Here is a 27991-nt window from a genome sequence, read left to right as displayed (position 1 = left end):
GCGAGAGGTAACAGCAACAAGTCATTGACATACTCCCAGCCCAGCGACTGCATAGCGCGAGAGCTCAACTGACTGTGTGACTGTGAGTGTCCGGCAGCATGCAGCTTAGCTTTACCTCACAATCACATGCCGGCCGTGTTACCTGTACAGACTCATGTGAAGATTCCCCAACTCTGAGTGTGACTGAGTGAGACTGAGAGCTGTATTCGCCATTCAGTAGCAATTACAATTCTCTCTTACATGCGTAACAGTGGTCCAAGACGTCGGACTGATGTGTTTGTGTTTCTGTGTGTCCGTACAATTGTGCCGTAGCTTCGTCTTTACCCTTACTTTTGAACTTTGTTAGCTCAAGCGCAGAAGAACGTGGCTTCTCTGCTTCCCGGAGGCTCGTCTTTCAGCCCGTGCGGTCTCGAACCGCTGCCAGTATGCTGTGTTTGCGTGTGTCGGGTATCGCCAACCTAGCTCTGTGCTTCTTGTCAGTAATCTCGGGCACGATAGGCGGCGATGTGTGCACAAACCGCACTCGTTCCGCGGGACGGCTGCACGTTACCTGTACACACTGGCAGAATGCTGATGATATCGAATCACTCTGTGGCCGGCTAAGATCACCTGAAACACCTGTGACCATGTAAGTAGATCTATACCAGTAACTAACGTTAGCAGCTACAAACTGAATGACTGTGCTGGATTAGTCAGTAGAGGATGATTGAACACAGCGAAACTACAGTCTAACATGCTATAAACTACCCTATCCCTGGCTATAGTATAACACCAGTGCCATACTCCCCATAGCACCTATGTTCAGACCTTGTCTCGAAAAGGTTCACCAACAAACAACAACAACTCAAATCGTGCAAAACGGTGTTTTTCGTCAAAATGTTCATTCCCAGCCAAGTGTCCCATTTGGTAGCACACCCTAAAATCGCTGCAGGACGGCCGGGACCGGAACATAACATTTACGTTTCATTCTGCATTGCATAAATATGACCCTGCATATCTTTAACAGTTTAAATTCACAGGACTTGTGTTTTAAACAGTTAAAAACAATTCAGCGGGGTGTGACTAAATAGTGACTTCCTGGCATTACGGGAAAGCGACGCAAAGACTCCCTGGAGCACTCTTCGCGTCCCCGTAACGTACAGGAAACCTGTTCTGCTCTACGTTCACGTAAAGAAATCACGTGGAATGCGTACTGGGAAAAATGGCACTTTTCTGCCTGCATTTGACTGATACCCAGCAGATCCACAGTATGCATTTTCTTTGCGTTCGCCACTACGTAGAGAACCTCATCTCCTCGTAGAAATCTGGACTCAAAACACGGGAAGCCGTAGACTCTAATCCAGACACCAGATTATTTCTCCATGTTTCACGTACAGCAGAACTTCACTATTGTGGAAATTTGCCAGGTTTAAACACTGTTTACCTTGCCAACCTAGGACATGAGTGCAGAGAATCACAGCTTATCTATTATAGGGCCCGTATTATAAATACTTTTTGTGGGAATTTCATGAAATGTACTTAGATTTTTTTGAAGGAATTCCATGACGAGCCGCTATTGGAAGTGAAGTAATGGGATGGCAAATCATTCATGTGTCAGATCAAAGTCACCGTACATGTACTGCAATGGCTGGTATCTGGTCAGGATCAAGGTCGTCGAGGTCTCGTAAAGATGCTGGTCAAACACCCGTACATGGATAGGCGCTTGGACTGTGATTCATTATCTCTACCTTTCCAGTCAACTTCGCTAATAACGACTGCGGATAATAACGACAATTCGCGAATAACGACAGAATTCCCATGCCCAGAGCAAAGTCCCATCCAACTGTGATACATATAATGAGACTTCGGGTATAACGACACTTTGCGAATAAGGACACTTTTCTGATGCCCCGCCGAGTGTCGTTATAAGCGAAGTTGACTGTATTATATCTCTATCTCTATCTCTCTCTATCTCTATCTCTATCTCTCTGCTGTATTGTATGATGGTGTATAGGGTTCTACATGACCTTGGGAGTGCAGTGGAACGCCACGCACGGCTTCACGCACTGTCCCCTGATGTCAGTATTGCTGGAGTTGGCTGCCTGCACCGACTGTAAGTGATTGCAGTGGCTTTGGAGGAATTTGCCCTCCCAATAATCTGCGGAGATGAGTGGATAATGTTTCCCCTCGTTACGTGCTTTAAGTTTGTTGCAATTAATTGCCGGCATGGAACTTTCAGGATCTAAGTTAATTACCTGAGGCCTCATTAAACAGAATATTCAATGACTTGTTTGAATTGCTGTCTGCCATTCTATTATCACTACTCCGGAATCGCACAGCTGTATCATAAATTCTTTCCGAAGGGCAGTTTTAGCAGGCCTGTCGAAAGGATTAACAACTATATAGCAGCAGGGTGCAAACACAAGTGATGCATGAAGCTATATTTCCCCTGTACATGTACTTAATCAAGACAATTTATACTGATGATCAACATCACATGTGTGGCACGTGTACTTAATCTGCGGACAGCACTGCTCTTTCTCCACAGGGGTGTTTTGCAATGTTGCACAATTGCATGGACACTGGCGCAGAACACATACTTGATATGTTGGTTCCACTGTTTACATGTCAAGTATGTGTTCTACGCCAGTATGATCACATACCATACAGTCAGCCTTACGAAGAACGGTCCTCGAGCGGGTATGAGAAAGTATGGCTATTCACAAGCTTTCATTATCCGTAAGGTTGAAAGTATGCAGTGAAACACTCTCCTTTGACTTAGAAAATCTCAGATTTTCAGTTTTTTGCACTCCATACATATTTTTATTTTCATTATTTTATTGGTTTGGTGAGAATCCATGATAGTTATCCATTTACCTCTGGAGAACCCGTAAATAAACAAACAAACAAACTTACTTGGTCTGAAGATGCCGTTATTCATGGGCTGGTGTTCACCAGGACAGTATTGGCGAGGTTGACTATACACGTCAAATAACTAGGGCTGAGTCGGGTAGCATTTTCTTCAGGTACCGGGTCCGGGTAGTTTTCCACGGGTGGCACGGGTACCCAATCGGGTAATGTTTCCATGTTAACACCACAATCCACCCCTTCCCTTTCACACTGGGTAGACATGCGGAGTAGTACATGACATCATGTACACGCGCACTGTACATGATGTCATCTGCGACTTCGGGTTTTCGGGTACTATTCGGTACCCGTCTACCCGAGGTCCTCACGGGTACCTGACTACCCATGCACACCACTACAAATATCTGACGTGATTATGAAGCACTGCGGGATCGCTGTACTGCGCAGACAAAGAATAGTTGCCACACATGTTGTGCTCTGTCTTGTGGTCACAATTGCCTTTGCTATTAGTCCATCTATGTTCCTGTGATCTGCAGGCGAATTCAGTCAGGTACCTTTGAAGCACTGAATATTGACTTTGCCTTCGGGAACTTGACGAAGCTGTAAGTTGAAAATATATAATTTGGATGTGAGTTTGTCGCCTTTAGATACTGCCTGGCTAAATAGTAGGGAGGACATTGCAACATCAGGTTTTGTAATATTCAGAACTTTATGAAAAAATGCTTCGGCATACTTCTGAAAATTGTGATCGAAATTTTAGGTATGAAGGTGAAAGCCTAGGCTAGGTGAACAACAAGCTTGGTACAGAGAAGCAATCCCCTATCAGATCATGTGTTTAAGTATTTGTTTGTCTATTGAAATATTTGGTACGAAAGAAGAGGTAGGGGGGGGGGGGGGGCACTGATAATGATGGCAGATGAAGCAGTAATCAGTAATGGTCTTGTGATGTGTGGCATTCCAGGAGCATACACAACACCAGCCTGAGAGGGATGCCAGAGATACTACGCTGGCAGGCCTCTCTAAGACATTTGAATCTGTAAGTAACTGGTCTTGTGCAAGGTTCATAGACACAGCTAGGTGTGTACGCTGGCATTGAATAGACAATCATGCTCCACAAACAATCCCATTCTCCACATTTGACACTTGTGAATTACTATCGACCTGGCTAGTGATCAGGATAAGGAAGTTCCCATGGTATTACACGTGGCATGAGTCAGTTGTTCTGGCTAAGGAAGGCACTGGAGAAAGTCGTGTTTGATCCCGCTGGTCTGTACCTGTAAGTCCATCACTTAGTGCCGAATGTTTATCATATTTTTATACATGCTCTACTGAGTGCTACTGCATTAGGCAATGCCCGCTACTTTTTGTAGTTTGAGCTCTCTGGCGCTAGAGCGACGAGCAATCTTAATGTCTGTGGTGCCTCCTTTGCACCATGGCTGGTACCTCGGCCTATTTAGCTCGTAGCTGTAACTGATGAGGCCTTTATGGCCGAAACAGCTTGCTGTCTACAGCATTGGGTCATATTTTTATGCTGTATATAAAATTAAAGTACCCTAAGAGTGTACGCACGCATACCTTTGACCTTTGACGCCCATCGCGGGAGGCGATGATAGCAATGCTACGGCAGAAGCCATAGCAACTTGTGCTGGGATTGCACCATTCAACAGCTTGCAAGGCTGAAGAATTGACCGTCACTATTCAGCCTGGTCTACACCATACAGCTATTTTGGATACACACACACACACACACACACGCACACGCACACACACACACACACACACACACACACGCGCACACACACGCACACACACACACACACATACACACACACACACACACACACACATGCATGGATGCACGCGCGCACACACATGCACACGTGCGGGCACGCATGCACATGCATGTACCAACACCCATTCAAACCCATGCTTGTCCTATTGTATTACTTTCTAAGTGGCATTGAGTATATTACGTGTACTTATACAAGTTCAAAGGCTCAGTCGGGGAAGTGAACTGCTTGAAAAGAGAAAAAATACGCCAGACCCACCAGGACTTGAACCCGGGACTTTGCTTGTCATGAGCATGCTCTAACGATTTGAGCTATGGGACCAGGTTGAACCTAGAAGGTCAGCACCTGATCCTTTGAAATTTGAAGTTCTCTTAGCCCTTCAAAAACTTATACAAGTAATTGTACTTATTTCTGTTGCTATTTTGTCATTTTCAACTGCAGATCGCACAATATGATTGATAAACTGAACCTGTCCGGCACTGCCCGCCAAACCATGCCCCACCTGCAAGTGCTGTAAGTCACATTGTGCCCAAGTGTACATGCTGACCTCTATGCACACATCCACACACCTGTGTGCCTACACATTGCGCATGCATACACCCGCGTACACACACACCCACACCCACACAGACACACACACAAACACCCACACACACACACACACTAAAGCATGCACACATGAGCCAACCAGTTAATGTATCGGATCGGGGGCTTCCACGATGGCTTAATTGGACGTAGAACTGACCACCGGCTGACAACCACTAACTCTCCAACCTACTGGTGGGAGAAAATAACTCCATTTATTGGCTTGCAACATTGCCGTAAGCAACATGTGCGATGCTCCTGTACTACTATCGGATCCGGCCACACAGCGCCACCAACGTCTCCCCGATGGAGGCCATGGTTGGTTGGCATCCCCGTGGCTTGGTCGTGGATCGGCCTCAGCACTCGTATTCGGCTGGCTCATGGGTAGACGACCTCCAGCAGCGGGCAGCGGCGATGTGAGACTACATCGAGTCTGCGCTCGGCCGCTTCGACTTCATCGACGAGCCGACACCGAGCCGCTTGACTGTTGGCGATGCTGTCATGCTTCGCCGGCCTCAGCGCTGCCAGAAGCGCCTAACCCCGTACGAGCCTGGTTGGCAAGTTATGTCGATCGTGGGCCCCTCGACGGTGGTGGTTCATCGGGTCGACGGCACCGGCCGTGACAAGATCGTGAATGTCGACTTGTTAAGGCGTGCCGCCGAGGACGATCTGCCGCCGCCGCCGCCCGTCGCTCCGGGTGCCAGCGATGAAGCCGAGTCGGGCCTTGTTCCGTCTCTGGTATTGAGCGTTGACCCGGTCACGCCGCCGCCGCCTGCTGCAGGCCCATCATTGCGCGACCGGTCTACGCTCGTGCGACCTGCTCGATATTCATGATTATGTTGTAGCTATTCGGTAGTGACATGAGTCACTAAGGGGTGATGTGAGAGCATGCATAGTATTCGTTGCTCTAACTTCTGTCTTACATTCCTTGTTGCACCCGCCGGCTACCATGGCTCATTGATGGTCTCCCGACATGTAATACATTCCCTTTGACTTTGTGTCACCGCCAGATCCTTTTACTTCTGGTGTCCTTTCATGTTCATCTATTGCTCGCTTGCGCGCTGGCATGCAACTGGCGTGCTCTCATGCGTACAGTGCGTACAACGAAGAACTACATCAGTCCAGTTAGTTTTTTAGAGTTGGCCGTGGAACAAACTTGTGTTTTTCGCTCTCCCACATTCTCTGCTTCTTCTCCAATAATTATATGAACACTGTTCGCCAAAGAACTCGTTGTGGACGTTGTTGCGAGTGCGTGTCCGGGAGTGAGTTGGGGCGGTCGTGATTATCTAACAATGCACACACACAAACACACACAATTGGCAACCACGTTGTAATGTAGTCTGGGGAACCTATATGCGCCCGCACACTGGTGCGCATGCACGTGCCGACCTTCATCACAAACTTGAGCATGCATGCAACGGAAGCCGCGGGTATCAGCCAACTTACAAGCTAGGAACCTCAGCTGTATGATGTAAACTGCGTTTGCAGGCTGAGCTTCACCAACAGCTGACCCCGGGCTCAAGATAGAATTCATTCCTTCTTCATGTACTTTAGCAGTATAAGAGCCACACGGGGACTTTGTCAGCCGGCATTGGGAGGAGAAGCATACAGAGAGAGGCAGTATACTTATAGTGGGCTGAGCCATGTACAATACCGCTCAATGAAATCCAGTCACGTCACTCAAGTACATGCCGGGCATTGCGCAGCCCTAGACCTGCAAGCACTGGGCTGAGAAATGGTGCAAGACGCAAACTTGAGTGACGCGACTGGATTTCATTGAGCAGCACTGTACATTGGTGTCTATCTGCTGGACGCGGTCAGGCATGAATACTCGAATCCCGTGTGCATCGTCTGAGGCTGACTGCAACAGGTGGTACGGTTGTCAATTAGCTCTGGCTATCACATGCAGTGATGCACTTTCGAAGCCGGACGGACTCTTGTCTGCTGTTTTCTAATGTAACAAGACTTCTGAATCTCTTCTGCTATGTTTGCTGTGCAGGGACCTAAGTCACAATAGATTAAAGGTATTACCCGCCGATGCGTTCCGATATCTTATCTCCCTCTCAATACTGTAAGTAATGGCTTTCCACACGCCACGGCTGCTATCAAGCATTGTGAAATTACTTTGTGCATGATAAGTTTGTAGTCCGTGCATTGAGTGCTGTTGATACTGACAGTTTTCTAAGTCATTCTTCATTAGTTCGGTATGGGGTTGTCTTCGCACACAAGTTCATGTATGCATTTGCTGATTAAAAAACTGTGAATCAGGTGCTGGACTTGTTCTGCGAGTGGTCATGTCTCAGAGTCCTCTCTTTATCCCCCCTCCCCCCCCCCCCCGGTTTCCTTCTTGCATTGGCAGCACATGTATCATTTTTTTTGCTATGGGGAAAGCAAGCAAATGATTGCTTTGGGGGGGGGGGAGAGAGAAAGTATTATGTGTGCATTGTATTGCACATTGCAAGGACTTTGGGCATACTGTAAGAGCTGGAGTGTGGTCATTGCCACATTGCACACTTCGGACGTTGGAGAATTGATGAAATTTAGCAATTTTTCGATCAAGGCTACCCTTTGACATGCGACTGAAATTCCCAGGATTCTCCGAGACGGACTGTGCAGAGGCGCCCTGATGTTTTCCCGTCATTGTGACTACCCTCCTGTTATCACTCGATTTAGTCTATTGCAATCCACCTGCCGCTCTGTGTCTGTGTTTTCGTATGTTTGTAGAAAACTGGACAACAATCTGGTCAAGACAGTACAGCATGGCTTCCTTCGCGGCTTGCTAGGCCTAAAAGAAGTGTAAGGTGTTGTACAGAACGACCTGGCTGCATGACAACTCATGGTCTAAAGAAGCCCAGGGTTTACCTCCAGAAACCCGGTGTTCACCTATAGAAACCCAGCCTTTGCCTACAGAAACTCTGTCTTTACCTACAGAAACTCAGTCTTTACCTACAGAAACTCAGTCTTTACCTGAAAAACCCAGCATTGACCTATAGCAACCCAGTGTTTACCTACAGCAACCCAGTGTTTACCTGCAGAAACCCAGTGTTTAGCTATATAGTAACTAGTGCTGAGTCGGGTAGCGTTTTCTTCGGGTATCGAGTTCGGGTAGGTTTCCACGGGTAGCACGGGTACCCGATCGGGTAATGTTTCCATGGTAATACCACACTGCACCCCTTCCCTTACACACTGGGTGTGTTAGGTTCGGTAGACAAGAGACAAGTAGTTTATGGGTTAGAATATACGAAGTAGAAAAACTGACAAGATTCAATCTGTAAACAACAGAGAAGACCTTCAAAGATATGCGTGCGTGCATACACAGTAGAGCTAAAGTTGTACGGCATTACGTCATAACATAACACGCCCCTTCGAAGATAAAATTCCATGGGTGTCAACCGGACACAAAATAACAAACACAGTAACATAATAATAATTATACTCTCACGCCCCTACTGAGATAAAACCTGGTTTTGTCTCAACAAAAATAAATAAATAAAGTCATAACAGACGAGATGAAATGACATAGGCATGATGTCAAGATGAGACCAAATGCTACAGACAAACATTGTCACATATATGACTGTCCAGACGTAGATGTAATGGTGAGACGATCAGGTGTCTTGCGAATACGAGTGCTACGACGAACAGGCTGGGTAGCGGCGTCAGTAGGTACACGTACTGATGAAGTTGGGGAAGGGGTATGACTAGCGGAGTCAACACACGGGGGAACATACGGACGGAGAAAGCGGCGATTACGCCAGAGGACACGGCCACTGGGCATCTTGACGAAGTAGTCGCGCCGACTGCCAATTGCTACAATGACGCCACGCATGGACCACAGCTTGGTCTGGTGGTGCTGAACATCAACATGGGTGCCAATCCGTAGAGAATGGAGAGAGCGTGCCGATTTGTCATAATGTGTTTTCGGATCTACAGAGTCCACAGCTTCAGCAGACGCAATCCAGTGTCGATCAAAGCTGGCACGGTGGGCGAACACAAACGACTGGAGGGACTGACCGAACAACACTTGGGCGGGGCTGCTGCCATTAGGGCGGGGAGTATTGCGCCACTCCAACAGTCCGCGTTGGAAGGAGTCTACATCCAGATCTCCATTCCGGGTCGTCTTCTCAATGAGCAGTTTCACTGCTGATTCCGCGTGGCCATTGGATTGAGGGTAGTGTGGGGTGGAAAAGCACTGTTCCACACCCCAACGCTCACAGAACTCACGTACACGGGAAGCGGCAAACTGCGGGCCTCCATCAGTGAATATCTTGCGCGGTACGCCAACATCTGCGAACCAACGGCGGAAGTGACAAATGATGTCATGGGAGGTAGCGGTACGGCCAATTCGAGCTACACACGGCCAGCCGGACAGACGGTCAGAATATACCAGGAACTGCCAGCCTTGACAGGAGAAGAGATCTGCGCTGGCATACTCGAATGGAAATGTCGGCTGTGGCTCGCGCATCAATGGCTCCTTCTGCTGCGAACGTTGGAGCTCACGACAGACAGGGCAGGCACGGATCAGGGCTGTGATGTCATCACTCATCCTCGGCCAGTAAACCACTTGACGCGCACGACGCTTGGTACGTTCCAGGCCCTGGTGAGACGAATGCAGGTCAGTCAGTACACGGCGTTGTAGAGACTGGGGCACAACAAGACGAGAGCCACGGAGGACGATGCCGTTATCTAGGGTGAGGTGCTCACGGCCATTCCAATACGGAGCGAGAGCGGGTGGCATGTGACGTCTGGCAGAAGGGAAGCCGTCACGAATATATGAGACTAACTGCACGTAATCAACGTCAGATTGAGCGGCATCGCGGAGCTCGTGGAACGGAAGACCAAATAGCGCTGATCCGGAGTCATCCTGCTGAAGGCATGCACGGAGGGCTTGTCCAGATAGCGAGTCGGCTTCTCCCAGGAGATCATCGGCAACCGGGTTCTGCACTGGAGCACGCGACAAGGCGTCAGCAAAGGCATGCTCAGAGCCCTTGCGCCACGAGACGTCGAATTGATAGAGTTGTACCTTGGTCATCAGACGTTGGAGCCGAGGATTCTCAACCTGGTCCAGTGTGTAGGTGTTCAATATTGGAACAAGGGGCTGATGGTCAACAACTACATGAAACGACATGCCAGCAAGATAGGTGTGGCATTTTCGGATGGCCCAGGCGACACCCAACATCTCCAGTTCGATCATTGCGTACCGGGATTCGGTGTCGGTGATGAATCTGCTGCCGCACTGAATGAGGCGCCACGAATTATTCTGGTACTGCCAGAGGCCAAATCCGAGACCCTTGGTCCTAGCGGCGTCACACTCGAGACGTGTCTGTGCTGACGGGTCGAAGAAGGCCAATAACAGTGGGTCAACAAGTGCTTGCTTCACAGCGTCCATAGCGACTGTGTGCTCGGGTAGCCAGAGAAACTCATTCTTGGCTTTCAGCAGACCGCGGAGAGGTGTTCGGCGATGGTTGAGCTGAAATCACTGCACTGGTTGACGAGACCCATGAATGATCGCAAGTCAGTGCGATTGGCAGGGATCTCGAAGTCGGTGATAGCGCGGGTCTTTTCCTGGTCTGTCTTCCAGCCGGACTTGTTTATCACGTAGCCGCAGAAATTGATCTCGGTCTCGGCGAAAGCAAACTTCTTGGCTGACAGGGTGATACCATACCGACGAGCGCGTTGAAGAACTTCACGAGTTCGTTCCAGGTGCAGCTCAAAGGAATCAGTGAAGACCAGGCAGTCATCCACGACCTTGGAGAATTGCTCAATACCAGCGAATGCTGCATCGGTCCGCTGGTTGAATTCGTCGCCAGCAGAAATCAGACCTTGTGGGTTCCGCAGGTACTGATATCTGCCCCACTGTGTGATGAATGTGGTCAAGCTTCTGGACTCCTCGTCCAAGGGGACCTGCCAGTAGCCGTGGCGAGCATCCAGCTTGGTAAAATACTGGGCATTACCAAGGTTAGAAACAACATCGCGAGGTGCGCGCATGGGATGCGCGGGCCGGGCGACTTGCTTGTTAAGCTTAGTGAAATCCACCGTCATCCGGACTTCTGCAGTGCCTTTCTTTTCGGCTATGACGATGGGGTGACACCACTCCGTTGGCTCTGAGACCGGTGCGATGATGCCATCTGCGACCATCTTGTCCAGCTGGAGTTTCACCTGGTCACGATAGGCGTAAGGTAACCAACGGGCATTGTTCAACTTGAACGGCTGGGCGTCAGGCGCGAGTTGGATGTGCATCGGCTGACCGTCCATGGGTCGGAGCGTGTCCTCTGCAAATACGTCAGCGAACTCGTCGAGGAGGTCCTGGCGGATACGTACACGCTGGTCTGGTGTAGGGTTGCTGTGCTCTGCAGAACGGGATGTCCCTTGTGTAACTGAAGCGATCTGTGGCCAGTTAGGCGGCAAGAAACCTAACGCCTTGAGCGATGAGCGCGACAGCAATGCGCTACTGAGTTCGTCGTACACATGTAGACGAGTGGTGTGCGTGACATCACGAGCGACAACCCTGGCGGGAACAGTTCCCAAGCTGGTCAATGGCTGACCGTTCACGGCGACAACATGGTCGGGGTCAGGTTCCAGATCAGCTACACTGCCACCAAGTCTGCGGAGATGACTAGCACCAATAGCATCAACATCCGAGCCAGTATCTGGCAACCACTCTAACGTGCACGACCGGTCGTTGTCGTCAAGACGTGTTGACAGCATCACTTTGTCACCAGCCTGCACTGCGTGAATGGTGAGGCATGCGATGGTCTTGCGGCACATTGCCGCGAAGTGGTCCCTGCCCTTACACTTACGGCACTCTTTGCCCTTGGCAGGACACATTGACTTCGTGTGCTGGGATCGTCCGCACTGCGAGCACTTCGCCGGCTTGTCAGCTGCAGCAGATTTCGGCTTACTAACCAAAGCGGATTTGCTGCGTTGATACGATGACCTTGTTGCGGCATTCACGGATGCCGGTACCATGCCGTCACCGGTCTGCTGTGCGGCTTCTTCAGCCCTGCAGATCTTGGCCGCGGTTTCCAGGGTGAGGGACGGAGCTGCCAGGAGCTTATGGCGCGTGTCGTCGTTGGCTATGCCAACGACGATGCGGTCTCGCATCATGTCGTCCGTCACCTTGCGGAGGCTCTGGGGCTCATCTGCTGCTGCATCAAGGCGAGCAGGGATACGATTTCAGCACTGATTGGGGAAATTCCAGGTTCCGCCATCACGACAATTCTACAAATTCTACAACTACAAGACACTTCTGCTACACGATCGATCGTTTGAAGATAAAAGGCTACAGAATTCACGGACAACTACAGGCTGTCAAATATTCCGTACTCAGGTTACTAGTAGTTCACTGCGCCATGTTAGGTTCGGTAGACAAGAGACAAGTAGTTTATGGGTTAGAATATACGAAGTAGAAAAACTGACAAGATTCAATCTGTAAACAACAGAGAAGACCTTCAAAGATATGCGTGCGTGCATACACAGTAGAGCTAAAGTTGTACGGCATTACGTCATAACATAACAGGGTGGACATGCGGGGTAGTACATGAACTTGTACACATGCACTGCACATGATGTTGTCTGCGACTTCGGGTTTTCGGGTGCTATTCTGTACCCGACTAACCGAGGTCCTCATGGGTAGCACGGGTACCCGACTACCCGTGCACACCCCTAATAGTAACCCAGGGTTTACCTACAGAAACCTGATGTTTACCTACAGAAACCTGGTGTTTACCTACAGAAACCTGATGTTTACCTACAGAAACCTGGTGTTTACTTACAGAAACCTGATGTTTACCTACAGAAACCTGGTGTTTACCTACAGAAACTTGATGTTTACCTACAGAAACCTGGTGTTTACCTACAGAAGCCCATTGTTTGCCGCAAGAAACCCAGTGGTTAGCAATAGTCAGTGTTTCTACACACATTGAGCAGGATGTTGAATTTGGATTGGATCTCGAAAGGACAGGGTGGTGATACGTTGATGGTAGTGGCACTGAGCTAGCCTCAAGTCACCTACACCGTAAACTTATACCGTAGAGCAACCATCTGTTATATTCGACGCCGTGAATCTCTCCCCCCCCCCCCCCACCACCACCACACACCCCACCTTTCCAGGGGAATGAGAATGTCAATATGCATGTGTATGTGTTTGTCTGTCAGTGTCTGTATGTTTGTTTTGAATGTCTAATCCCAACAGGACCTTGCGAGGGAACAACATACGCTGGCTCACCCGCCACTCTCTACACGCTGGAGAAGAGGCAACGGTTTCTATCAACATGTGAGTAGTATTTGCAGCAATGCTCCAAATTCGGTTTCCTTGTTTCGGTTTTCTGTCAGAATTTCAGTGTACATGGGACGCAGAAAGCCCACGGCATGAATATATGACGGTTTGTTGATATCGGACGGATAATTATGATACACCAGAGAGTCAAGAGACAATAGTTACTTCTACGTTGTGTTTTTAGTTCCCAACCATAGTCCAAGAGCATCCTAAAAACGGCTACTGAATTCCCACTTCCAAAGGAAGCCAGTCGTTTTCTCCAAAGGACATAAAAAAAGCAAAAGGCACCAGCCAGGCAGAAAGGGATACGGGAAAATTTTGGAATGCTACCGTACTGCGCAGTCGCGCGGGTATGGGACATGAAGGAAGTGTGAGCAGGACTAAAGTACGATTTTATGCTACAGTTCAAGCTGACGGAACACGTGCAGCGCTACACCGTAACCGTGTGCCACGTGGAAGCAAACAGAAATAGAGGAGACACGGGATAGCATACATGAACTCAGGGTCAAACTGATAAGTGTGTGTACTGTGAAGCATGCAGTATATGGAGACAAGAGAAAGACACAGAGCTCAGTACGTACCGAGTACTACACACTAAACTCGTACATGTGAATGTCACGACAGAATACAGGCTTCACCGATGAAATACAGGACAAAAGGAAACTCTGGCAAAGAACAGCACATTCTGCCTATTGACGGTAGTTTCACATCTTGATCATGTGACTAAATTAAATTATTTGGTTACGATGTGATCATGGTATGTAGACAGTGGAGCCAACATGGCCGACACATCATGTGACCCAGGAGTTGAGTGGAGTGGGAACCAACATGGCTGTCCCGTGTGTTCCTGTGATAGATGTGCGAGCACTTTGACAGTAAATGCGGGGCTGAAATTTGCATGCTATCTTGTTAAAATGTTTTTTTGGGGCCAGACTTGATTAAAGGGGAAGTTAAGGCTAAAATCAAAATTTCACCAGTTGTAGTCTTCGGGGTGCTTAGTCGAATGGTCGTGGTCCGAGGAAGCTGAGACGCTCCCTTCCTACTTTAATCCCAATCGAACTCGCGCACTTCCACCGAAACTGGGTGACTGCGCCCTAATAGATGGGGATTTGTATGCAAAATGTCACTAAAAGCGCCATTTCGTTCTTATAAAAGCACGGATGACCGCGATTGGCCCATATGTTGTAGTCTTTTGGACGCTGAGTCGACTGGTTTTGGTCCAAGAAAGCTGCGATGCAGCGTTCCTCCTTTATTCCCAATCAAACATGATTGAACAAGCGGTCACGTGCCCTGCGTGCCCAAGTCACCTGGTCACAGCGCCAGCAGGCGACAACTTTCACACCAAGGTTCAACTCGAGTTCAACTCGAGTGACAGGACTGCACCCAAAAAATGGTCGAACAGGCTGTAAGTTGTACCCTGCAGGCACGATGACCAGGTGACTGGTGTACGCAGGAGCACATGACCGCTTGTTCAAGCATGTTCGATTGGGAATAAGGGCCGAACGCTGCATCGCAGCCTTTTCGGACCAAAACCAGTCGACTCAGCGACCAAAAGACTACAACATATGGGCCAATCGCGGTCATCCGTGCTTTTATAAGAACGAAATGGCGCTTTTAGTGACATTTTGCATACAAATCCCCATCTATTAGGGCGCAGTCACCCAGTTTCGGTGGAAGTGCGCGAGTTCGATTGGGATTAAAGTGGGAAGGGAGCGTCTCAGCTTCCTCGGACCACTTAACTTCCCCTTTAAACCTAGCCAAATCTTGATCCAATCTGTTGCTCTCAACTGCACTAATTTTACATCTCAACAGGTTGGACGGTTCCAGAGAGTGCCCAATTCCCAGTCGGCTAGGAGGCAACTCCACATTCACCCATAGTTTGCCCAGCCGTCAGCAGCTTTTTCATCGGCTTAACTTCGACGAATGAATCGAAACATCGTTTGGCATTGCCCCTTGCCAGTTTTCATTTTTCATTGTTGTGTTACAAGTGAGCTTTAATCGTTGTCTTCTTCAGAAAGTATCTGTATTGTGAAAGCTGAGGGGAAACAATGGGGGAAAAACCAGGAGTATCCACCTTTCTGCATGATTGGTGATTCTTTGTAACTTAGGCTCGTCTAGGCATACTTGGCTCTTAGCTGGCTTGTTATGCTTGAATGAAGGCCTGTTTGACGCTGTCTCCACTCGAAATCAGTTGTGCAAAAGCTGATTTTGTATAAAGCGTTACTTTATTGTATGCTGTAGCAGAACTTCCACTTGTTTGGTATGGCATGTTGTTTGCAGCCTCCTGAGCATTGGTGCGCTTGAAGAGCACATGGTAGTGTACTATTTGCAAAGATGTTGAGTCAAATACGATTCGAGAGCATGAAATGGTGATGAGAAGTAGAACATCGTGGCCGGACTCCAAGCACCTGGGCCTACTCTCTTGCAAAAACAACTTCGAGCGAGTACTCGAGGAGTCGGTCTACTCGTTCAATCGCAATTTCTACAGGCAATGTAGTTCTCATATACTTTTGTTGATCCTCATCGTTCAATTGTGGTCACTGTCGTGATGTCTGGTGATTCAACACACTCTCCCGAACACAGTTCGCAACAGAAACAGTGCACGGAATCGTGACAACATTGTACTGTTGCAATAGTTGCAGACTGGTCTGGTCTCGACCTCTCTCTCCGTGCAAGTTATTATTGGCTGTGCATTGCCCTGCTGTATGTATCAAGATGTGGTCTTTACCATGGCTACATGTTTGTGTGTGTGTGTGTTTGTGTGTGTGTGTTTGTGTGTGTGTGTTTGTGTGTGTGTTTGTGTGCGTGTGTGTGTGTGTGTGTGTGTGTTTGTGTGTGTGTGTGTTTGTGTGTGTTTGTGTGTGTTTGTGTGTTTGTGTGTGTGTGTGTGTGTGTGTGTGTGTGTTTGTGTGTGTGCGTGTGTGTTTGTGTGTGTGTTTGTGTTTGTGTGTGTGTTTGTGTGTGTGTGTGTGTGTGTTTGTGTGTTCTCTGTTGCTGCAGAGACTTGGCTGGAAATCCACTGGAGACCTTGCCCTTGGATTCTATGAGGATATTCCCAAACATGTCGTTGTGAGTGTATTCACCTTAACTTTCTTCAAACAAAACTTTGACAGCTTCTAGGTAGAGGCTTTTAGTGCAGTCTAACAGCAAAATTACCGATATTTTAATATGTTTAGGAAAAATATCTTGTCTGCGCATGCATCTACACAAGAACGCAAAATCAGAAAAAGACAGCATAATAGTATGCAGATTGATGATACAATGAGGAGACTGACTTTGAACATGAGTCATGGTGTTGAAGTGTGGCGGTTAGAGATTCTATTGCCGCGTCAACAATGCAGTGCCTCTGTTTTGTGTCTGTTTTACACGTTACCTTCTCCATTTCTACTGTATGTCACACTGTAGTGTTGTGATTACCAATAGGAACTGGTTTCTGCTCTTTTGCTAACTTCGTTTTCCAGGGTTGTAGATTCAACTTCGCTTATATGTGACTGCGGCTTGAGGAATATCAGGCACGTACTGACGACTGTACAAGGTTTCAAGGGTGTATGCGCTTCACCGGAATCACTCCGGAGCCAAACCTTGGCGTCCGTTCACTGGGATCGATTACAGTGCTGTGAGTATGAGCTACAAGAGAGAGAGAGAGAGAGAGAGAGAGAGAGAGAGAGAGAGAGAGAGAGAGAGAGAGAGAGAGAGAGAGAGAGAGAGAGAGAGAGAGAGAGAGAGAGAGAGAGAGAGAGAGAGAGAGAGAGAGAGAGAGAGAGAGAGCGAGAGAGCGAGAGAGCGAGAGAGCGAGAGAGCGAGAGAGCGAGAGAGCGAGAGAGCGAGAGAGCGAGAGAGCGAGAGAGCGAGAGAGCGAGAGAGCGAGAGAGCGAGAGAGCGAGAGAGCGAGAGAGCGAGAGAGAGCGAGAGAGAGAGAGAGAGAGAGAGAGAGAGAGAGAGAGAGAGAGAGAGAGAGAGAGAGAGAGAGAGAGAGAGAGAGAGAGAGAGAGAGAGAGAGAGAGAGAGAGAGAGAGAGAGAGAGAGAGAGAGAGAGAGAGAGAGAGAGAGAGAGAGAGAGAGAGAGAGAGAGAGAGAGAGAGAGAGAGAGAGAGAGAGAGAGAGAGAGAGAGAGAGAGAGAGAGAGTGCGGCATTGTGAATGTACTTACATACTGCAGGATACGTACTGTCGGGCGCCGAAGAACGAAGCGCCGAGAAACGGCCAGGCTAGATTTCACCAATTTTTAAGAACGGTCTAGGCTGGATTTTTGCAGATATGAACGGAACTACAATTTTTACTCAGAAGTATAACTTCAAAGTGCCAACCTTTTAACCCCGGATGCGGTTTTTCCGCCCCTATCCTTAACTCACGTTTTCACATTGTTTAACATGCAGGGTGCTGTCTAGTGAAATGCGATCGCATGAATCGAGTATGCACAGGATGCTGTGCAGCTGCCCTTGACCTGCAAATACTGGAATGTTCACTGGCAGAGGGGGGCGAAGTTGACTCACTCGATCACTGTAGCTCGTGCGTTCTGCAGTCAGAAATCCAGGGAATGGTAACATTGACCTCAGGCCAGAGGCTAACTGTTGACTGCCTGGAGTTTGATGACGACCACTTACAACCAAGAGTAAACAAGCTTCCAAGAGTGTGAAACTCTGGATGCCCTCTGGGTCCTCCGATGGTCCTCCGATGGCAAAAACTCATATCACCTGGTGTAGTAGTCACTGGTTTGAGGAAAAGACGCAAATGGGAAAAGTCTGAAGAAACAATTGACTGTCACCACCAGGACTCGAACCAGGGACCTTCGCTTGAGGCCTGCGATGCTCTAACCTCTGAGCTATGGTGGAGGCGTCATCCCAGCAGAGACTGAGCAACATTTGTTTCAGACTTGTAACTCGCACTTCCTGTGAATCCACACAGGCGTGTGGGATGCACGGGTGTAGTGTTCACCGTTTAGGTTGCAAGTCCGTTTTTTGCAGGCAGTGGAGTAGTAAAAACAGCACTCCCTTATGGAAACCCACTCGACTTAAGCAAGTCATCCGCATGATCTTGGCCCGATAATTGGACTGCATGCACGCAGCAGTCCTTCATTGTGAAACGCATACATTTTTAATGTGAGGTGTGGCAGAAAGTACATCTTTCTTCAGTTGCGTAAAATGAGTAAATTTTGGCAAATTGCCGGCAAAGTGCTCGATGTCGTCTGATTACTGCAGTAGCTTGAAGCTTTAACCTTTTGAGCACGCGTGACGTTCTGACACGTCATGACCACTGCCACTGTGACACGCGTGACGTTCTAGAACGTCACGAGTCAGTACGGAACTACATCGATCCCGCGTTTCTTCCGTGGCGTGGCGTCAAGCTGTACCGCTGCACAGAGGACTCCTAGGATGTACGAGTACCGTAAAAAATGCGAGTCGCTCCATAAGTTTGAACTGGAGTTACATGCGCGCCGCGCATACATTTCAAAATACCAATTTCGCGTATAACTACCTTTATGAAAACGGTCATAACTTTTGTAATCTTTGTCGTATTTCCAAAACAAAAACAGTTCTGTGCTCAGGATACATGAAAGAATCGTTTGAAATCAAGTTTGCTCACATAGAGTGAATTAAAATTGTTTACTGCGTGGCAGAGGTTGTTTTCAATGGGCCCGGGCTCAAAAGGTTAAGTTACGATGAATCCAAACTGGCCTTCTTCCTCTTTTTCTTTTTTTCTTCTGTTGCATATCCTTTCAGTGAGCCAGTCAGTGTTCCGAAGCCACGTACCGCGCTACGTAACTCACCAGGCAGGCACTCGAGCAACATTGAAGTGTGCGCTTGATGTTTCCGTTCAATCACCTTCTCTATTGAGCAACATTGGTGTGTACTGGGTACGCAACAGTCAAGAGCTGCCAGGGTCAAGGACCTACTTGCTGGAGTCACCGTCATCCGCTAGGAGGCGGAGGCGCTTTGCCTGGGCCGACTTATGGGATGACTTTGCTGAACCCACCCACGCGCCGGGGAAGTTCACCTCCAGCATTAAAGTGGATGAGAAACAGGCAGGTCGTTACGTTAGCTCACTCACCATCCAAAACCTCGCCTCCGATGATGACGACGATTACAAGTGCTTTTCTTTCCCGGAGCACATCGAATCAAATGGTGTGCGTCTAAGAGTGATAGGTAAGCATCCAAGTTATGCTGATACTTCCAGTGCACTTAAGAATAATCCCTGGGCTTTTTAAAACCCTACGAAATAGGCTAAACATATGCTTCGAGTTTAATAATAATGAAAGGCAAGTTCAAACCTTTCACCGATTTATGGTCAAAACTTCAGTCAAGGTTCTGATACTTTCTGAATGGGCTTTTTGGCACATTCAGGCTGCCGTGAATGCACTGTGGTATGGAAGACTTGCGCCTGTAAATGCCACTGACTTTGTCACAGTTAATTCACCACTGATTTGATAGAGAACAAGATCGGCATATCTGTGTGAGAATGAAGGTTCGCGTCTCCAGTCTTCCTTGGCTTCAACTTCATGAAATTTCATTCCTATAGTCAAGTCACTGAGTGGGCCGAGCATTTGTGATGGCAAACTTCAAAACAGTTTAATGTATTGCTCTAAGTTTCAATGTACATGCATTCGCATATTCTGAGCATTGGGGATTGCAAAGATTTTTTTTAACTCAAAGTTTGACCCATTTATAGCCAGAGGCAAGAAGTCCATCTTTTTGTTGTGAATGGACCCCAGTCACGAAGGTATGAAGTGCGTGAGCACTGTGCGGTAGACTATAGTGAGGCGTGTATGATGGCAGCCACTTGGAATTGTCATGCGTTTGTTGGTTGGACATGGGACATCCCATGAGCGTTGAAATTGGTAAAAACCGGTATGGCCAGGGCGAACCCTGCAATTTCCAGCAGGAGAGCAACAAGAAACAAGAAGACAAGATGGTTGATGCACTGCAGCATAGGCCGTAGATCCAAGTTAGAACGCAAAGACATTATGGACCTTTAGCACCACGTTTACAACGTAGGCCTTTTGACGTACTTGATTACGTCGATGGGGGTGCGCGATACGTGTTTTGCATACTTGGCTAGCCTTTAGCGAGACGTGATTATGGATCGACGTCGTTGCCACAGGAACAGAGCTCGAGCAGAATGGCGCGCGTGATTTCAAAGTTCCTCGCGGGAAATGTGGACGAAAAGACTGTTTTTTTTAGTAAACTACATGATTGTACTGTACTTCGCAAATTAGTCCGAGTCACCAGCAAATGAGTTCTATCTCGAAGTGTACGGATGGTTACCGGCTTCCATTTGGCGTCGTATATAGTTGCCAAATTCAGGAGTACAGTGTTCCAGGCCGGCGAGCCACGAGAGAAGGGCTTTTCGCTCGACGCTGCCACTACTTCTTTCAACAAATTGATGACTGTCCTCCTTGGCTCCAAAACGAAATTTCTGGCACACAGCCTTAGTCTGCGTGTCCTCGGCAGCCATACCGAAACACAAAACAAAGATAGCAAAGAATAAAATTACGCCTCTCGATCGATCGTACCTAGTAGTACCTCGTCGGTTGAATAACAAAAACTACAACATCAAAACATCGATGTTTTTTTTTGAACTCTTGACCTCTTGGTGCAAGTGCAAAGGCAAATTCCTACGTCCTGTCACAACGTACAAAAGGCCTTTTCTACGTCGAAAACGTTGCCTGATGAACGTACATCCTACGTCGCGACGTGACCCCGAACCCGGACAAGGCCCTACGTCAGGCTTACGTCGTAAACAACGTGGTGCTAAAGGTCCCTAATGTATTGGGGCTCCCCGCATGCTAGTTTGTACGTGATGTGTGTGGGTTGCAGTGAGGACTACATCCCACCACCCTGTGTGCATCCACACAAACATTCAAACCGCCTGGTCTGCAGCCCATTCAGGAAACAATGGGAGTTTCTGAATAATGGGTTTTCCACGTTTCCGTGTTATCAATTTACTATTTCCTTGGCTCACCAAATTGGTTTATGAATCATAATATTTCATACTTATTGCCACTGGTGACATTCGGTTCTGTGTGATTTCAGAGCCAGTCAGCCTTGCGCTAATTGGTAAGGACACAATGAAGGTGTGGCCTGGTCAGGAAGTCACATTGTCGTGCAAGGCAACGGGTGTGCCCTTGCCAGCTCTGTCATGGCACTTTCGTCGGCATGGTGACTCACGCGAGGCTTTGTTGACGCCGGGCTCAGGGGTCAAGCTGAAGGGAGTGCACAGCGCAAAGAATATGAGTATTCAGAGCACATTGCAAGTCGTGGCAGGAGACAGTGGCACGTACCGATGCCGTAGTAGTAATCGCTTCAACTCGAGCAGTGTATACGTTCAGGTCATCGTACAAGGTAAGCATGCATATCACAGCTTTGCTAAATGCCTGGCATACTTAGCACTTCTGACGGCTCACTACTACACTACAGTCAACCGCACGAATAACGACACACCCCCCCCCCCCTTCAGCCACAAGAAAAGTGCTGTTACTTGCGAGTTGCTGCTATTCACGAGGTTATGCGAATGCGGTCGAATGATTAGTTGGTCTGAAGTTAGTGTTGGTATTCGTGAGTTGTTGTTATATCTGAGGTTGGTATTCACGAGGTTGAATGTATGTAGTAGTGCTGTGGGCTTTCTCTCCTTCCCGTACACAGTTCTGAAGATGGTTCACGGTAAAATGATGTATTGTTTTCCTATGTCATTCCCGAAACTGTCTTCGTCTAGTCGCGTGCATGTGTGCATGTGTGATATGAGCATGTGCGCTGTTGTAGTCAACAGTCATGTTGTCAGTCTTCTTGTTCGTCTCTTTGAGGGTACAGTCATGTTGTTTACTGTCCGTGTGTTGCAGCCCCTGCCCCTGTCTCAATAATACAGGGGCGGATGCAGGAGGGGTTCCAGGGGTTCCGCGGAACCCCCCAAATTTCGTAAATGTACTACTGACAGCCATATGCGTGCCCATGTTTATGTATCAGCTATTCAGTTTTGACTATACTGGAACCCCCCTGTAGAGATCGCTGGATCCGCCGCTGTAATATGATAATGTAACAAAGTAGTACTTGTCCTTTGTACTCCTGCGTCCCGGGCAACGGAATGGCTGTGATTCCGTAACAAGAGTTACAAAGTTGATTGTTCCAACTAGGTTCTAAGTTCGAAGAGTTACAAGATGACATTATTTGTCTTGAGAGTGAAAGGAACACATACCGGTCTTACAAGCACCCGCCTGGTGTCAGTTATTCAAGTTTACATAGGAGTCGCTTTTAGGCAGAGGACTGAGAAACATGCAGTACAGTGTGTTCTAGGGATTAGTTACTGTTTTCACGGCAGAGTCTGATCTTCATTTTACATGTTTATTTCGAAATGCCGCTGCATGCGTTACTGTCACTGCTGCCGCTGTCTTTGCTGCCCCCAGCTGTCCCAACCATCACAGTGAAGCTGTCCTCTCATCGACTGCTTCCGGGTGAGGTGTTTGTTGCAACGTGCCTCTCCAACATGCCCATGAACTTCACATGGCTGAAATACGGTGGGAGTAGCATCGGCGACGTCCCCATCAAAGCGTCCGAGTCCGATTCTCAGCCACTGGTCAGTGCTGTGTTGATTCGACCATGTTTTTGGAATCATTCGCACATGATGGGTGGGGAATATATGTTGCTATTATAATAATAACTGCGTGTCAGTCCTATAAACTCAAGGAGTTTTACGTGAGTTTTTTTGTGAGTTTTACGTGGGTTTTACTTGGAAACCATGACAAACGTTTGTTTCTGGGATATGTTGATACAGATTTGGAATTCAGGCCGCAACCGGTCTGTGTTGCTCTACTACAAGCTGCAAGATGTCGGCTCACATTCGTTCACATGCCAAGCAAGCTACGGACCAGGTGCTGTCAGCCAGACGGAGACAGTTGTTGTCACGGGGCAACCAGGTACGGAATGCCGCTACGGAAGACTTGCTGTATGTGTTTGGGCGGGGGAGGGAGGGAAGGGAGGGGGAGGGGAGGGGGAGCGGGTCAGCAACATATCACCTGAAGTTCTGCATGACGTCAGCAGTTACGTTCCAGCTGATGGAAATGAAAATGAACACTGCTTCAATGCATTGACTTTGGGGACAATCCATGCGTATTGCTTGTTTAACCTAAGTAGTAAATGAGCCAGGGACTATAGAAACCGCCCTACGACGTTTGATATCAAAATCAAGTTATGACGTTTCAAAGTCACGCGACTCAAAGTTAGTTACGCGAAGCGCAGAACTCGTCACTTTTGTTTTGACAAGACTCCAGAGCTGTCCTCTTGTTAGATGTTCGGGGAAGGATTCCGAGCTCGAGCGATTGTCGAGTAACTCATGAGGCTCCACTTACTGTGATTGATTATGGCTACAACAATACACACAGACGACGCAGCTCGATTCTGTGTGGAGTCGACTAGTCCCTGATGCGAAGGCACTTGAATCGGACGACGAGAATTTTTACGGATTCAGCGCTGGCACCCGCGAGTTGTCCGCGAGCGATTCCGACACCGATGCTGACAGCAACGGCGATGATATGCCACCTAAAGGAGACGTATGGAGTCACAGCAAGCTCGAGTGCTGCTAGTGCTGTGTCGAAAACGCCAAGCCCCGACAGCTCGGAAATTTCAAACGCGGAGAGTGACACCGACTACTCGGAATCGGATGACGAACCAGATGCCCCCGCACCTGAGTCCTGAGCTACCGACGACGGAGCAGGTGAAGCGTGGTCTCCTTGTCTTCAGACATACGCGATGGGATTGAGAGAGGATGCAAGTCGAAGAATCATTGGAAAGTCATCCCAGAGCAGCAGCTCGAGGACTACATATTTGAAGTCTCTAAACTGCGAGAATCGAAAAAGCGCTTCAAGCAGTTTGTTCTGGGCGCACTGACTGGAAGCATGCGAAAGTCGATGACTGGTGGTGGTGATCGACCTTTCTATTTCCGCTATCATGTACGTGGTTACGAGCTGTGCAAAGACGTGTTCATGGCAGTTCATGCTGTTGGAAGTCATGACTGATTGTAATGAAGCGCCTTCAAAAAAAGGCAAACAAAGGAGTCGTTCAACTGGCACACCATGGCTTGACTGGGAGAACACCAGAGCACTTGGCCATTTCAGCAGACATAGAGCAGGATGTTGTACAGTTTATTTAGTCATATGCTAACATGTACGGTCTACCTCAACCCTGAGCGAGGTCGTGCTGAGGACCCTCCAGTATACTTACCAGCATCCAAGAACAAGAAGTCTGCATACAACATCTATACCAAGACCGTCACACAGTCTTCGCCTGTTCATTACAGGTCATTTTGCCACATTTGGAGGAGATAGGCAGCACACATCAAAGTGATAAAGCCAAGTACAGACGTATGCGCACTGCGTGACAATCTGCGGGACAAAATGCGTGTCGCCCGTACAGAGGAAGAGACGGAATGTAGTGTCCAGGCCCTGCGTTCGCACATATCACTAGCACAAGAGGAGCGGCAGTACTACCGAGATTTAGTGGACGGCGTGCAGGCGTCACTGGATGAAGCTGAGGGCATAGTTCACTATACATTTGAACTGCCTAACTAGCAAGAATGAAGATATACAAAGAACATTACAAACTGTGTACATAAATTGGCTCTATATCGCTTAATTGATATGCCATTATTAAATAGGTGATTAGGCACATTTTACCACCGCAGATCAACTCGAAATTTCGTTTGAGCACATTACCATACCATACCAACATTTTGAGAGAAAAAATATTTTCGACAAAAAGTGCCATAGGGTGGTTTCTGTAGTCCCTGGCTCAAATATTGATGGAGCTATGATGGAAGTTCTGCACATTATTATTTTCTAGATAATTCTCCCAGCACTACCTATCATCAACGGTCAACTGGGTAGTCACGACTCCGGGTGAGGGTAGTGTGGACGCAGCTGACCAGGCTTCGTCCTTTCAGGTTGGGCATTGGTTGTGAGACCGACAAACTTAGCCTCGCCAGTAGGCGTGCCACCGTGGGATCTCAGGCATGGCGGTCGGTGTCCTGGCACAAGCTAAACTTCCCAAGCTGGTTGTGCTTCTCAACACGATTGTATAGCCGGTTGCAATGCGAACGTGCAAACTTTCATTTTTGAACTTTTTTTAAAGGGCCACTTTTTACGGGCAACAAATACTACACCTGATGAGGCAACAGAGGAGGGAAAGGAAAAGAGGCAGGATAAGTACAAATAGGACGTCGAGTGGATAAACACCCTAGTCGTATGTGCAACTGGGGTGAGGATCAACCTGCGGCACAGCTAAGCGAGCGTGTGTGATAGTGTGCTATGGTTAGCACAGTGGCAGAGCAAGTAATCAAGAGCATAAGAATGAGCATGGCAGAATGAGTAACCCAATGAACAAAGGGAAGATTGAACAAAAATGGCTAATAGTTTTAAACTTTACTTTTTTTACTCGCATTTCGTACGATACGCGTCTACTGCCAATTGTGTCACCCACCTGGAAACACTTCAAAGTGATAGGCTCTACCATCATGGCCGCTTGACATTCTCACAAAAGTCCATACAATTCTTTGAGATGTACTTGTAGTTTCATGTGAACCTTGCTTCTCCCCCCCCCCTTTTTCTTCCAGTTCTGTCGGAACGTCCGGGTGCTATACAGTCACAAACACAGCCTTCCACATCACCTGCCACCTCACCTGCCACCTCTCCTACAACCACACCTGCCACATCCACTTCCACTACGCCGACAGATGGTCCACCCCAGGAGCAACTCAGCTCGGTGACGAGCAAGTACAAGATTCCGTTCTTCATTTCGATCGGCGTAGCCATTGCTGTTGTTCTCGTAATACTGGTGGCGTTGGTACTGAATGCAAGACGGGAGCCATCACAGGAATCATCTGAAAAGAAGTAGACCCTAGAGGAGATACCCGTTACTCTGATGTTGCCGTCTTCTTTTCTTGCGTTCTGCCATTTCCAGTCAGGACCTTGACTTATAAGTATATTCATTTGCCCCGCTGAGCATGCATCTGTTGTATATAAAATGTTCTTCACAGTGGTTTTGATTGCTGGGTCGCTGGCTAGCACTACTGATCCACTCTCAGTTGCCTTTGGATGCATGCAGCGGACAGTTGTAGCTCTATGCTGTCTTTTGAAAAGCATGAATTTGTAGGTGTGCATGTACCAGTATTACTAGTAGTCAACTTGACTATGCGGCCCTGAATACATCTGTTGAGTGCTGGATATGTATCTCCACCTGCCTGCAGTGCACAGCATTTAATCTGTTAGAGCCTCTTTGCAGAATTACCGCAACTTGACCAGTGATTTTGCTCAGTAGAAATACTAGAATAGACTCTCTGGTAATAATTTTTTTTAAACGTCTGTGTTTACACTATTGGCAGCTTCATCCTTGTCAATCTTGAGCCATTGTACAATTCATAATTATAGTATACAGATTTATGATAGTCCTTTTCTGAGTAATGCAACGCCTGCTTGTGTTTTCAAAAAGGACTCGGGGTGCCTTCCCCACTCTGAACCTATTGTTTAATTTAGCCAAGAACACTGAGGCTTCCCGGTCACAGTGGAAGGCTGCTGTGAGTCAGCGCAGTCAAGACATAATGAAGTCAAGTACCAGGCAGTTGAATGCCAGTATCTCCATCAGTATTGTGTAAAATTCCGCACACCAGTGCTGCCTCTACAGTCCTTCTAAAGCAAAAGTATTTGGAAAAAGCGCTATCAATAGGAGGACCAGCAGTGCTAGACACTTGCCAATAAAAACTTGCCAATTTTATTGGCCCGTGCAAACTGCTAGAACCTTGCCAATCGACGGTATTGGCCCTTGCAAACTGCTCAGTACTCAATGCACCCACACATGCACACATACATACACACACAAACACACACTCACACAATACCGTTATAGCGGCAGTAGTATCAAACTAGCCTCCAACTACCGTAACTATTATCTCTAATATAGGCACGGTCCTTTATTTTTTCAATGTACCTCCGCCCCATGCTATTAATGGAGACGTTCCTTTATTGGAGACTGTTCCATTATTATTTCAACCTCATTTTAGAGGCATGTCGCCATGCCAAATTCATGTCAGACACACACATTTCTGGGGGTTTTCGCCGGTACAGATAATGAATTTACACAGTGTGCTTATAATGGAGACTGAGCACTTTATTTTTTGAATGTCGCCCCGATGTGTTCTATTATTGGAGACGTGCTATTATTGGAGACTGTGCTTAGCCTTATATTAGAGATAATACGGTAAGCCATTTTGAATATCATCGGTAAACCCCGTACCGGTGTTGTTTTCTTCCGTGTTCATATTGCAACATTCGCATGCTGGGTGCGTTGCAGACTACAATCAAACATTTCGGTAGTCTCCCTGGTCTTCACGTGACTGACACGTGTGCACTGCCAGTGATCATGGTGATTCAGTGTAGCAAAATTAATGATACTGCTTTTTACTTGATTTCGATGAGTCTTCGAGCTTCATCATTGAAGTAGTTCATGACGCTTCAT

The 27991-nt window shown here is 47.8% G+C and overlaps 1 protein-coding gene across 1 annotated transcript; it reads left to right on the top strand.

The window, feature by feature from the left end:
• The first annotated feature begins 30 nt into the window (after window positions 1-30).
• LOC135808397 (peroxidasin homolog) lies at window positions 31-26995 on the top strand. The gene is made up of 15 exons (XM_065321581.1): window positions 31-628; window positions 1994-2092; window positions 3384-3449; window positions 3809-3883; window positions 5079-5150; window positions 7222-7293; window positions 7947-8018; window positions 13417-13497; window positions 16501-16569; window positions 16962-17116; window positions 19220-19642; window positions 21530-21838; window positions 22894-23063; window positions 23262-23403; window positions 26094-26995. The coding sequence occupies exons 1-15, from the start codon at window positions 426-428 to the stop codon at window positions 26372-26374; spliced, it is 2289 nt and encodes a 762-aa protein (XP_065177653.1). The 5' UTR covers window positions 31-425; the 3' UTR covers window positions 26375-26995.
• The last annotated feature ends 996 nt before the right edge of the window (window positions 26996-27991 follow it).

The sequence above is a fragment of the Sycon ciliatum genome, chromosome 2 (assembly GCF_964019385.1).
Source record: "Sycon ciliatum chromosome 2, ocSycCili1.1, whole genome shotgun sequence".
Classification (NCBI taxonomy): Eukaryota; Metazoa; Porifera; class Calcarea; order Leucosolenida; family Sycettidae; genus Sycon; species Sycon ciliatum.
Note: the sequence above shows the minus strand (reverse complement) of the source record. Positions and strands in the feature narration are given on the sequence as shown.

Coding starts and splice junctions, on each gene's coding strand:
- LOC135808397 (XM_065321581.1), top strand. CDS start 426: ATGCTGTGTTTGCGTGTGTCGGGTATCGCCAACCTAGCTCTGTGCTTC. Junction 3,450..3,808: donor TTCGGGAACTTGACGAAGCT/GTAAGTTGAAAA, acceptor GTGGCATTCCAG/GAGCATACACAACACCAGCC. Junction 23,404..26,093: donor TGTTGTCACGGGGCAACCAG/GTACGGAATGCC, acceptor TTTTTCTTCCAG/TTCTGTCGGAACGTCCGGGT.